At 41.3% G+C, this 14297-nt stretch overlaps 1 protein-coding gene across 1 annotated transcript; it reads right to left on the reverse strand.

The window, feature by feature from the left end:
• Nucleotides 1–551: 551 nt before the first annotated feature.
• On the reverse strand, nucleotides 552–13064 carry LOC140237845 (uncharacterized). Its single transcript, XM_072317774.1, has 5 exons — nucleotides 12978–13064; nucleotides 9197–9302; nucleotides 5369–5528; nucleotides 4134–4701; nucleotides 552–3206 (listed from the first exon to the last, which is right to left on the reverse strand). The coding sequence occupies exons 2-5, from the start codon at nucleotides 9262–9264 to the stop codon at nucleotides 2986–2988; spliced, it is 1017 nt and encodes a 338-aa protein (XP_072173875.1). The 5' UTR covers nucleotides 9265–9302; nucleotides 12978–13064; the 3' UTR covers nucleotides 552–2985.
• Nucleotides 13065–14297: the final 1233 nt, after the last annotated feature.

The following is a 14297-nucleotide window of genomic DNA, read 5'->3' on the forward strand; positions in this document are numbered from 1 at the left end:
ATTGAACTACACCACAATAACTGAGAATTTTTGTTGTGTCATGTGATGTCATTTGAGTCTAGATGACTTCTTGCAAAGTACAGTGTAATTAGCACACGAGTTTCCCAGCTGGAACCAAGAAATCATGTCAACATAGGTGATTTGTTCAATGGAACAAACGTGAATTGTAAATCCCTAAGGACAAAGGAAAGTATGTCAACCCGAGGAGGAAAAAAAAAAGTAAAACAAAACATAAAACAAAAATCAATTTCTGTTAACTTAGCATCCCATCTGACTGATTTAAAAAAAAAGAAAAGAAGAAAAATGTTCATGAAATAGCATCAAGATTTTTAACTTCATTCAATTTGAGCTAGACAAGGTTGACTTGATACCAATTACTGTGCCAGATTAGGTGCAAGTACGACAGTACATGTACAAGCACGACAGTCTACAGTGTACAAGACATATTGTCGGTACATGTATTACTTATACAGTGTACTGATGAAAAATATCCACTCACAATCACAACACACAATAAGCCATGCCAGAAGAGTATGAGGCTGGGATCAGTCTTTACAGGTATAAAAATGTGTATATTGTAGTTTTAATAACAGGATATGCAAAGTACCAAGCAGGAAAGCTTGCCCTAGCAAAGGGGATCGTGGAGCATAAACCAATATCCAACAGAGTTCTTCAAATAAGATCATCAATGCCTTTTGCTTACATGTATTTACATAGGTGCTTCAAAATTCCCCTTTGTTACAGCTTATCACAGAACATGCAGTACATGTATAATGATTGCCATTGTGCTTAAGGCAGTTAGTACACTGTACAACTTTCTCTTGTGAATCGCTTCATGTATTTGAGACCCTATAGACTAAATTACATTTAAAGTTTGACTAAAAATTTTAAACCAAATGATGAAAACAGCCAAGCTAGATGGATAATACTGCATCATGTATCAGCCATATTTTGGGGTTGGAAAGTGTAACACACACATTTGAGTATCTACTCAAAGTACACATATCATTCCATCCACACTTGGGGGCATGGTCTAGTAAACATGTATTGGTCAAGTTATCTCAATAGCATTGTCCTGAGTTAGCCTTGAAGCAAGACCCTAATGTCACTAGTGCATGTCCAAAGAGATTTTCTCCTCCCCACCACTAGAGGGCGGACTCTACAATGGAGTCGGTGATTTCATGGGGGCCGCCATTGTACCACTTAGTAATGGCGGACTTTGCGTACTATGTATACCTTTCTACAGCGCGTATTACGCAAACTTCTGAACTTTTACGCAAGTACGCACTTGATTTTGGCTGCTCCTCGGTTGCTCGTTTGCTAGCGTGTTAGCACGAGGGGTGAGCCTACTGCCTCGTTGTCATCCAATGCTCCTTGCGCTCACAAAACAATAGTACAGGGCGTATGAAGACCCCGCACTCTAGCAGTCACTGGGGAAAATCTCTTTGTGCATGTCTAATTCAACCATTTTTGAAAAGGTATATGTGAAGAATACATCAACAAAAACTATTTAAAAATTCAAAAAAAAATCAATACCAGATACAATGTAACACTTTGTATATTCTGTGATTCCTTAAAGTACCAGTAAACATGCACAGTTTGTACTCATGGCTCAGTTCTTTCGCCATGTCTTGTTCTTGACCAAAGAGGTAATGACATCAAACGTTATCACTGCAGTAACCCTTTAAAGCATTAAAGCACATCAGTTTTCTTTAGCCAATATGCATCTGCAGAGCTCTGCATCTGTCTGAATAAGTGAGATATGGTCAAGATATGTGTACAATGCATCACAATCTGCTAGCAATGTGATGTGGCACTAACAATAGCCAACATGTATTTTTATTTATTTATTTATTTATTCATTTATCTATTTTATTTTTTTGTGCTATCCCTACAACACAGGAATGAGGACATAACAAAAACATCAATTCACATAGTACTTAAATAAATCAGTATTGATGATAATGAAGATGGAAAAAAGGAAAAAAAAGGAGGAAAATGAAAAAGGAGAATATGATGAAGAGCAAGGGGAAATGATGGAAGCCTTTGTTTTTAAGGGCTTCACAGATTGCCTAATAATCACAAGTGTAAATCTCATCACAGATATTCTGTACTTCATCTTGAACCAGCCTGCTAAGCCAAAGTAAATTGATTTACTGCTCAATCTTTTGATGGACATGGATACACACATAATGAACATAATGTATTTTGGAGTGTACAATCTCAGATGCTACAGTGAAAGGTGAAGTAAGGTCTATTAACACACAAAGGTAGCAATTACATTGAATGATTTGCAGCATTGGCAGTCGGCTTTAAATTTCATTCATGTTATTTTTTAAACGACACATGGCATGGATATTCCCTTTAGGTCCTTCCTTGAGACTGTCATAGCTGAGTTGAAGGTTTATGGTAGCCATTTTTCTCTTCAGTACTTCATATACTGGATTGTCAAGCTTTGAAATTCAAGGCTAACAAGAGACATGCTGAGGAATTTGGTGGGATGAAACTTAGCTAGTATGTTAGATAAAGAACAGCCATGTTTTATGGTCATATAAAAGTGTTCAAGACAGTACTTTGCAATCAAACAACTAACTCATGCTAGCACTGATGGGCAGCCATGAGTTACTGAATAAAAAGGACTCACTTAAAACAAGGCAAAATTGACCATCTGGCCGCAGCCATGTCATGTACTGCCTACGATCTACAATCTGTACTAGAAAACTCATATATACACAGTCAAGATTTTTAAGTGGTACACACAAGCATCTCATAGATTTCACAGGGAGAACAAAAAATGGTTGGTGCCACTGGTAAAACTTGGCCCAATAAATCCACTGCTTTCCTCTGTAATATTTCAGCCAGAAGAATAACAGGGGTCCAATTTCTGTCGCTATGAAAGAACTTCACGCAATGTTCCCATCTCACAATCTCAATCCGGGAGCTCACTAGATTGTCTTTCTAATGCAATTTGGCACTGCCAAGACTTCAGACACCAGATTCAGCCATGTACGCATCCAGCTCGGCATCAAGGCTGTATTTGGTGTTGGACATGTACGCATCCAGCTGGTTGTCAAGCTGCTCTTTCGTCATCTGTGGATTTTGGGCCCCGCGTCCAGCCCCACGTCCAGCCCCGCGGCCAGCCCCTCGGGCCCTGGTCATGCCCCGGCCGCGGCCCCGCATGCCGCGTCCACGCTGGTTTAAGCCTCCTGGGAAGCATAGACAGGGAGAGAAAAATTGAGGAAAATAGATGGAACCAAACAGAATAAAGACAAACACAAAACAAAACTAGAAAAGCACTCAGAGCGCAGACTTTTGCCAAACAACTCACTTCCACCCATACCCGCATGCTGAAAATCACCCAAATTTCCCAACATAGCAGCATTTTGTTCACGTCATCAGCTTAACAAGTCCTGCTGCGCGGTAGAGCCTTGGGCAGAACACACGCTTTAGTGAGTGTAAGCACACCTCAAATGCACACAGCTTGAACTCTACGTTCATTGACCCTATACCAAAATTAAATCATCTGTTCCTTGTGTCATTATCAACTTTTCCTGCAAGTTTTATCTCTATCTGTTCACAACTTTTCGAGTCATTTTGCACACAAACAAACAAACAAACAAGCCAATGTCAGCAAAAACATAACCTCCTTGGCGGAGGTAAAAAACTCAACACAGAAACAGCAAATAAAAGCAATGGTCTGTGACAGTTCTCACCACAGAAACACTGTGAACATTTTGTACAACATGTGTTTCCATCAGGCCTGGTTTCCATGTGGCACTGCACTGACCCAATGGAGTGTAATGTGAAGACATACTGTAAAACATGATATATTCGCGGCATGAAATTTTCGCGAATTGGAGCCGACAGCCTTTTTCATGGCATGAAATTTTCGCGAATTGCCACTGGCGTTCAATGCATGTAGTGTAGACAAAAACTTTCGCGTGCATTTTAATTCGCGAAATTAAAATGCACGCGAAAATTTCTCGTTTTACAGTAGCATATGAAAAATGTAGCATATTGGTATTTTCCTTACAAATGTAAGGAGAGTTCAATACTTCATCATAGGATATAATATGGGAATGGTACACTGTTAAAAACATTGACAATATTCCAGAAGAGAAAATACATCTCACCTCTTCTCATTCCTCGGACAGCTCCACGGTTCATCCCTTGACCTCGGAATCGTCCTCGTGCCATGGTGCCGTCACCCTGCCCCTGGGCCATGCCCCGCCCCCTCCCGCGTCCCCTCATGGTGCCTCCCATCACCCCCTGACCCCTGAACCCTCCTGCCATCCCCCTCTTCATCATCATCCCCCTGGCTCCCATGCCCCTGGCTCCCATGCCCCTGCCTCCAACCCCCCTGGGTCCCACTCCCCTGACTCCCCTGCCTCGCATCTGCTGCTTCTGAGCCAACATCGCCCTCTTCATCATGAAGCCCCGCCCTCTCCCCCTGCCCACCATAGGCTCACCTTGATTCATCATGGCTGCCCTCATCGTTCCCCTCATCATCCCCCTACCACCCCTCATGGTCCCCATCCTGGCCGAGATGCCCACACCCCGCATGGCCCCTCTACCGTGTAAGCCACCCCTGCCCCTTGGCCCCAATCCACCCCGCACTGTCCCCAGGCGTTGCTGAATGCTGCTAGTTGATGCGCTGGTCCCCAGTCTTGCCTGTACACTCTGCTTCTGTGGCTGTGGTTTCTGTGAAATTAGTGACAGTGACACGTACACCAAAAGGAAATAGAGGTGAAATTTTGGACACATTGACAAACAGTCTGAAGACATAATGCCTCAGGCACTCATCATGGTAGGGTGGAGGCAAAGCTAATGCCACATTGGCACAAATTACACAGCAGTGGACACTTAGCCATCAGTTAGCATACAATCATATTACATGTACACTGTACATTGTTGTATGAATCCAATTCAGCTTGTGTTGTAATAGAAATAATAGAAATAAATCAGCAAAATTCTGTCACACTTCAGCAACTACTTCCACAGCAAATCCCCCTAAAAGCAACAGTGGGAAGAAAAATGGCACATCCACTACCTCCATCAAGATTATGTTTTTGTCAACTCTGGTTGGTTTGTTTGTCTATTCATCTGTTGGTCTGTCTATCTGTAAAATAAATCCAAAGGTCACGACAGATTTGGATGAAATTTTCAGGAAAAATTGATTATGACACACATAACAAATGATCTAAATTTTGGTGGTGAGCCGAATTGCCGTCTGGATGAAGGACTATAATATAGGGTGGAAATTACTATACAATTCTGTATGAGTGGAAATGAGCTGTTTGGCAGAGGTCTGTGCTCTCAGAGTGATTTTCTAGTCTGATTGCTGCAAATCCCCTAGATTCACACTCACTGGTTGAGCTGGAGCCAAACCCAGAGCAGCTCTCACTGATGGCCGGTTCTGCATCTGCTGGGCCAGTCGGCGGTTGGCCTGGGACACCTGCGACTCCTGGCGCATGGCCGCCTTGCGCCCCGTCGGGGATGTCGGCTGCAGCTTGATCAGCTTGGTGAACCTTCAAAGTTGTTGGATGGAAGTCGACGTCGAGACACGAGTCACAGAGAGAAGAGGGGGCAGACTCCGGGGAAGGGACATGGGACAAGAGTGGTTCGGGGCTTTTACAATTGGTGGTAGATTTAGCCACCAGTTAGCAAAGTCATGTCATTTTGGGACATATACAGACAGATGTGAATGTCACCTTCTCAGTGCAGTGGCTTGATAGTGAGGACTTGTGGCAGATTCATAGCATGCTTGAATGGCTTTTTTCTGTCTTTTGTATCTGCCACTTCAGCCCATTAGTATGGTCCAGCATATAACCTCACTGCAGCAGAAAACCACTGAACTGCCATATGAAAAGCATACTAGAGGGAAGGTCCCAGAAGAGAAGGCAAGCAAGCAAGAGGACTACTTAAAGAGAAAAATTTAAATTCTAGGAAGAGTTTATGAAAATGCAAAGTTTTTTGTTTTGTTTTGTTTTGTTTTTTGTTTGTTTTCTTGTCATTCTCGGCTACATAAGCTCTTTTACATGCAGTGATACATGCGATGCAATGTAAATATTGTGAACAGTAATTTTTGTGCAATGGAACTGCAGTTGCTATATACACAAGAAATTACTAAAATACATGAATGTACATGCCTGTGCAAAAAAAAAAAAAAATAATAATTCAGCTTTTCTGTAACAAGCTTTTAATATGAGCTATCTGATACAGAGATCAATAATAAGCATAAAGATACACTGAGAAAATTCTTCCTTCCATAACCGTCATTTCTAGGCTCATTAATAGTATAGATGACAGTTTTGTACCAAAATTAACTTCCAGCATAAATTAAGCAAGTCTCTTGAGAATGACTGCATCACTGTAATAAGTTTCAAATCCCTGCGTAGCATGGGCTATGCTGGAGAAAGTCATTGGTCAACACAGTTGAAAAACCTGCCTGAGACAATGTCTTTCAGGTATGCATGAGCAGATATGATTAATCATAATTTGAGATTGACCTTTATTTAACCAAAACGAAACAACAAAGAAATCAATAATATCTGCCTCAACAAAATTTTTCAAATTTTTTATCACTAAAATTTTGGTCTTGAAATACCACAGGTTCTTTGGGAGTAACTTTCCCCTTTCATATTTGTCATTGTTTTCATTTTTCATCATTTACTTCACAAACAACTCCACATATAACATACATCTGCATTTATCTTAGGCATGTGTGTGTTAACACTCTATTCAGGCTTCAAACTCAAATTTACAAGCAGGTCATATCAGCACAGATTTAATGATAATCATTTTGCTGTTAATTACCTGTGTTCAACATTTCATGGCAAAGGAAGGGGTTTAAAAAAAGGACACTTTGGATTAAGCTTGCACAAGAGAAGAAAGCGTTCAACAGAAGAAGAAAGAAATAAGGGAGAAAAGAAGAGTAACAGCAAAGCAGTGGCAGAAAGTGGGTTTTCTCTGTGGAGGTCTGCTGGCCAGATAAAGTGCACTCACATGTTATTACCCTGCAGTCCAATGTGATTCTCTGGTGGGAACATTGCTGTCAAATTATTAAAGGTGCAGTTTCTCTTTTGCATTCAGGGGTAGTGGGGGAGGAGGGAACCAGAAGTAAGCTTTCATAGTGTGGGACAGTTTTGCATTGATGCATGACAGGACATTGCATGGTGCAAGTATCGTGTGCACTTTGTTGGGAAATCTATTATGAGCAACTAAAACTTAGCCTACTAGATTTTGTCGACTGCATGCTCTTTTGTTTATGACTTCATTTTCCAGTAAGTCATCCACACAACTTCATTTATCACTTCCCCAATCATTTTTTATCAAAAACTTCTTTTAATCAAGTTTGTGTTCTTGTCAGTGAGCAGCATGTCCAAACATTGCACAGAAAAGGTTGGAAATGAGTCACATTTCTCGGGGAACTATTTCTTCCACTGTAAAAGCATTTATTTTGAATGCAACAGGTCTTTATTCTTTTAACAAAGTTAGTCTTCATCTGAATGCAACAAATATGTTTCACCATTCATCATTTTTTACAGTTAAGTCATGGCATGTTGTAGACACACATAAATGTCAGATGGTCATATCACCATTATCTGCACCGTTCCCTTCAATTTGACCAGCCTTGGGAATCACATCGGTCAGTGGACATGCACACTGCCATGTATTCCAAGCACTGGTCAATTACATTGGACATTCAAGTGACATTCTTCGTACATTGACCACTGCATATAAACACAACTGTCTCATGTCACATTTTTTCATCATTTTACCAGTGATGTCTGATCAGTCAAAGCCACCGCAAGGCAGCACAACAGACAGACGTTAGTATTCAGTATCCAGGGGTCTATCCAAATATCCTTCATACACGTACATCACTAATACATTCACTTTGACATCAAATACTTGACAAAGAGGCTCGATTTTTGTTCAGAGGGTGTAGAGAGAGGAGAGATGCCACAGTTTACATCATGCCTCAATCGTTTCAAATCCCAACGGTCGCTGAGAATCACATCGGACAGTACCACTGCCATGTATTCTCAAAACTGACCGTGAGAGTTGTGAGCTCTTGGTTTGGGCAACGTTCATCTTCAGCCAATATGGCCACCAGAACTTCATACAAGATTGTTTTATGAAACCAAAAGAGTGAATTCTGACATGCTACTGGTTTTTCCCAGTGTAAATAATTGACTTTTTTTGTTCTTTCAATTCAAATTTATTAGCTATTAAAAAAAATACATGCTATTTTGCCAATTCATGAAGAAAATTTAGAAGTCATTTATCATCAACATGTCTGGGCACTTTTATTTTCATAGCACCTTTGTGAACAGTGCTTAGTATATATGGGCTTTGAATTTGGAACTGCATCTTCCTTCAGTGCCCCTGTGATGACTGTTATCATGTGACCTGGACCAAGGCGAGTGAGAATCATATGACACACAGCCACATATTCGTGCTCCCTTGTCTTCGTCAGCATCAATCAGTCCATTGCTTCTGCCCATCTAGGAGGCTTTCACTTGTGAAGTGAAAATTTCATGCATGCTTTTGCTGCTCTGCATAATTGCTGCCTCCACCTTATAATAAAACTTTCGAGATTTTTCCAGAGGAGATGGAAATTTCTGGCTTTCTCTTACTATTAGCTCACAAAGATGTGAAGGCATTTCTTCTTGCTCCTGGGAGCATGTTTCCAAAAAGAGAGCACTCTGCTCATTTGTCTTCAAGCTCTTGTGCACTTTCACATTTCTCGTCATGTTTGTAGACATGAATATTGTCCCAAATCAGTTCATTTTTGGATATCAAGACCTTTTTTTTTTTTGGTCTTGTAAGTGCATATTTCTCACCAAAATAACTAGAGAAAGTTATGAGGAGAACCACAGCGCATGTGCCCTTTGCGTGCGTTCTTCGAACCACAGAAGGTGGCTTGTAAGTTTGCAGAGCACTACTGAAATAAATCTGTCTGGCCAAATCTTTTTCTTTCTGCAGTGAGGCTTCCTTTTTTCAAGGAGGTCAAAACCATCACTTCCTCAAGTTACTCCTTCTTCATCACTTTTCTCTGTGGCATCTTTCTCAATTCCTCTTTCCTTCTCTCTCCCTCTCTTTCTGTGACATGAGTCCATCTTGCAGGGCATTTTTTCTGGGAGTTGCCATCCCATTCTTTGTTGCCCCTGCAAGACGTTCCTTTCCTCACCGATCATTGAGAGTGAGCTTAGTCGTGCTTTTGAGCACAATTTTAGCAGGGGGCTGAACGGCACTCATTATGGGGGCGAGGATGGAGCTGTCACTGAAGTCGGATCCTGCAAAGACAAAGGAAAACATCAAAAACATGACAAAATTAGCTTTAAGACAAAAACTAACATCTTGTCACTGTCGGCGGTTTGGTGTGCTGTAAGATAAGTGGTCAACAAGGGTTCTTTTCCTGTGAGGTGGCATCTTACAAGTTATGCATTCCATGCATAATGAGAAAATGGGTGTGCTTAGCTGTGCATAGAGTGTAATTTTTAATAATATATTGACTAGGACAAATGTGAATATAGTACCACCTTCATTTGGGAAGAAGCGTTCAGTAGGGCATGGTTGCTTAACTCGCTGTACTGCCTTGCAACACTTCCATTTCGCAGTGAAAACACTGAAGTGAATGTCATTGGTATCTTATGTCTTATAATGACAGAAATTTTCAGTACTCTTTGAGATGGACAAATTGAATAGTTTTGCTCTACTGTTTTGCTTCATTTATTTGCATCACTACAAAGGAAAGACAAAGACATTTGTATATTAATTCTTTGTCTCTCCTTCAGACCAAGACCAAATTGTTGGAGAGGATAAAAACGTAAGAACAACACAACCTACATTGTACAATACACACTAGCTTACACAGCACTCTCCGCGTAATCGGGTATTGGTTAAACGGGTACTCCATTTAATTGGGTAGTAATGTCAGAGTCAGTTCCAATGCACATTAAAATTACCTGATAATCGGGTTGCCTCTCCGCATAAATGGGTAAATAATTTTCTTCTAATCTCAATTCTACCCACATTTTATGGGAGATATAACACTTTAAGAAATCATGCATGTCAAATTTTCCACAGCTAATCGCATTCTCTGCTTAATTTGCAAAGAAGACCGACCATTTGGGGAGTGATTAAACATGAAAACACATGTACACGTATCGACTTGCCACACGAAAATGAACATTACACATGTAGCTGGCACTCACAATTGCATAGACAGACAGGAGTTGAACACACTTGCGCTCCCTTGCTCCGCAGCAACACTCACAATACAAGAAGTTTGCAACGAAAATCATGCCATGCACCAGCTCCATAATTTTGCTTTTCCCCAGTCACTTCTTGAAAAGACACCCAACGTCCTACATGACTAGTGCACGCAAAGAGACGTGTTCATTTCGGAAAATCCCTGTGTGTTAGCGAGGGGTCTATAGTCAAACGACAAAGTTTTCTGAAGACATATTTGTCCATAAAAAGAGTGTAAATTATTGCTCGTGACTGAGCAAGTGTAAGGTATGTATAATGTGCCGTGCAAGTACGCGTGTTAAGCATACTTACACTGTAGGCGTTTCATGCAGTGTAAAATGCATGTAAATACTGTACACATTGTGTGTGTCAATTGTGAATGAGGCGTGTTCTTCTGTTAATTGGGTACTCCGCTTAATCGGGTAAGAAACGCTCTGCCAGAGCCTACCCGCTTATGCAGAGAGTACTGTACTGTATTGTATCTAGATGGATAAAGGTTGTGGTTTTTAAACAAGCCTTTATCTAACCTATTCATAAAACAGTTTACAGAAATTACCGACATGACATATTAATCAGGGAGACTACCTTTGCATTACACTAAATCAACAACTGTTGCTGAAGATATATTGGAACCTTAAATCAAGCCGAGAATGCTGCATGCGTTTAACATATCGTCTTTCCCCATCTTTAAAACACATGTCAATACCCACGGCTCTCAAAATGTGTTCGCAAAGGCCATTCCGATCGCATTTCTTGAGTTGTTGCATTTCTCATCTCTATCCCGAGTTGAACCTTGGCTTGAACCTTGAATGGATGATCCCTGCATGAATTCTGCAGCAGCTCGCAGAAAGCTTAAGGGATTGATTGTGCGATGGTGGCACTGGCCAACGATCCTTTGGTTGTATGAAGTGCTTTCACTATTTATGATAAAGATGGCAATTGCGTGCATGTAAAAATCAAGCTATTACTACTGTATTTCGGCGTCGTACTACAGCATTTCGGACCCTAGGCGTCAGGAGGCTGCAGGGTGCAACCTTCTGATGATTGATACCTGATAGGGCAGCCCTCTGGACAGTATCAACAGTAGGAGAAGTGACAGCATTGCATTGAGAGGAGAGGGAGGCCTTGTCATTTCACAGCTCCTTTGCGCAGTTTGACTCAAGGAGCGGAGCTGTGTATAAGTTGGTGGCAGTGTGTGGTGTATGACTGGTAAGTGTAGGTGGGGTCTGAGATATATTTAGACCCTAATGTGTTCAAAACGACTTCAAAACGACTCATCTCTACAGAAACGTGTTCCTGGTTCGAACGCATTGGCGATTGCATGTAGGCCTAGATCGAACAAGGTTAAACCACTTTTTTCCACGTTTCAGAAAGACGATTCTATGTAACCTCATAGCCATAGATCCCCTACCGGAGTACAGAGCTCTGTCTGTGAGTTTATCTGCCCAAATTTCCCTGACAGTTGTTTTGAAACCTAAGGCTTAATTCTATGCCATAAATGAGCTGACAAATGCACCCAATAACAATCAGTTTGCCCAGTTAAACATTGTGGCCTCTCTCTCCTATCCTAATGACTATAAAAAAATGACGTAATGTTACACCTGCACCTGTAGAGCTGTGGCTGTGCCCGTGGCTTTAATAGACCCTGCCTAACGTCAGTCTCTATGACTACAATGTACGTATAGCATCTTCATGATCTTGACTCGACCGAAAAGATCGGTCTGTATCTTGTTGTCGCGGATATGTTCCACAGAGTGGAGACTACATCCAAAATGGCTTCACCGTTCACGGAATCCCCTCCAACCACGGCCACGCCAACGGAGCGTGGAGGAGAGAACTTTTAAGTTAAAAAATGATACAAACGTAGGACAAGAATACAGATGCAAGAAACTCCTCCACTCAGGACAGACGGATTTTTCAGTCAAACGGCATCCAGCCCAGCGTTTCCACTAACGTTATGCACTAGAATACCGTGTCTACTCACGAACTTAGAGCTGGTCACGTCCCTAGCCCGACCAGACGCTGTTTATAGTGTACGTTATGCGACTGGGCTGTGTATAGTTAGTCACGTCCCCGTTAGCCCGACCAGACGCTCTTAATACGCTACGCGCTACGTATGTACAGCGGCGACTGGGCCGTGTATAGTTACGTCCCCGAATACACTACCTAGAATCGAAACTACATGTGTGTGATGTAGTCTAGTGTAGGTAATCGCGGTATAAATTAAGTCTACTTATAGTTTTTCTAAAGAAGCTAGTTGTAACGTTTTAGTCATGTACCGTGTATTAAAATCTTACATTAAATTGTAGAATGCGTTTAACGTTAACAGGGTCGTTAACGTTGAACGTATCTGAGAAAAGTGTTAAGCACAATTTTGTACAAAACGTACCAGGGGCCCGTTGCATAAAACTTACCATTGAATTTCAATGGTTACTACCGCCAAAATTAGGCATCACAGCCAATCAGCATCAAGGATTATAAAATTTACCGCTGATTTGAAGACTTACCGCTAACGGGTGTTAGAAAGGAGCGGTAAGTCCAGCGGTAAGGGTTTTATGCAACAGGGCCCAGTGTGTATCCCCGACCGACACGACAAGATAGGGGTCTACGGACCGATCTTTCGGTCATTGTTTGTTCATTTGCGAATATTCCGGAATATAAAGACTGTAGAATATATCTCTAACTGAAGATGATGACAACACAATATATGTACTTACGTTGAATCAAACACCAAACAGTCAATTTCGATGAAATTTCACGGATTCCTATGCTGGCTTCTTGGTTAGATTTCGCCTTCGATCGTGCGCGTGCAGCAGGCAATGTAATGGGGATCGGGGCGACGCTTTTTGCACGTTACGTACGCATACGTGGCTGCCGTGTGTGTACGTTTACACAAGAGTTCTGTGCACGCGCAGCATGGTTCGCTACGTATTGTACTCATTTGTTACCTAGTAGTAGAGAGGCGCGTACGTATGCCCTACGTAATTACACTGTAATCAATTTGTGTCATAGAGCTCCACGATTACAGACATGACAGAGATACGATCAGTGAACGTAGGCTCTACGTTCAATTTCTTGAAAATCAATACTGGGTATTCCAATATGTTACTATCTTCTCCGCAAACTGCACAATTTGAACTTTTGTGTATCTATCGAAGTTAATAAATAGATAGAAAATTAAAACAGATAAAAATAAGATACTGTAGATGATTGTTCTTGTTTTCGATCACGCGACAACGAAATACAGTGGTTTATTATTCTTTTCTTGCAACTTATAGCCACACATAGAAATTAACCAGTGTCTATATATTTTTTGATTGAAAATTTTATATCATAGCGGCGAATCCAGAGGGGGCGCACCGGGCGTGCACCCCCTCTTCTTCCTAAAACAAAAGAAATAAAAAGGAACAAAAATGAGATGAAACTCGGAAGTAGCACCAGAACTATTGTTTGCCCCCCCCCCCCCTTTATGGAATTCCTGGGTCCACCCCTGTATTAGGCCTATATCCTGGACCTGAATCATGATCCAGATCGTTATACCAAAGCTACTCATATTGGGCTCCCACCTGCTCCCTTTAACACAAGTATAGTCAAAAATTTCATGAAAAGACGTTCATTATAACTTTGTTCGCACAATATGGGCCTATACGAAGTCAGAAAGCAAATTATAAATTAGATAGGCCCTACATGGCACAAGGAGAGATTACGAACCAAACGTCAACGTTAACGCGTCACAATCACTCACTGATTGTCCGGACCACCTCTGGCAACTTAATATAATCAGCTATACAGGCCCTATACTCATCTCTTCCTTCTATGACAAATGGCTCATCTATAAGAATTTCATCAAAATCTGTTTTCGAGTAAAACAGACACTATAAGACAAGAAACAAACACTGGCAAAAAATAGCTTATACCCCCATGGCGGAGTTTTATGTGTCAAACGTACATTCTATAAACTTGTAACATGATTATGCAGACCATTTTGGATGAAATTGAACTTCTTTCAAGAACATATGATATGAGCTGGAGTTTAT

Source organism: Diadema setosum, chromosome 14, assembly GCF_964275005.1.
Source record: "Diadema setosum chromosome 14, eeDiaSeto1, whole genome shotgun sequence".
NCBI classification, from domain to species: Eukaryota; Metazoa; Echinodermata; class Echinoidea; order Diadematoida; family Diadematidae; genus Diadema; species Diadema setosum.

Excerpts from the sequence above, each read along its gene's own strand:
- LOC140237845 (XM_072317774.1), bottom strand. The coding sequence starts at position 9,264 with ATGAGTGCCGTTCAGCCCCCTGCTAAAATTGTGCTCAAAAGCACGACT. Across the intron at positions 5,529-9,196 it reads AAGCTCACTCTCAATGATCG|GTTCACCAAGCTGATCAAGC; the intron begins GTGAGGAAAGGA and ends ACAACTTTGAAG. Across the intron at positions 3,207-4,133 it reads TGTCCGAGGAATGAGAAGAG|GAGGCTTAAACCAGCGTGGA; the intron begins GTGAGATGTATT and ends TATGCTTCCCAG.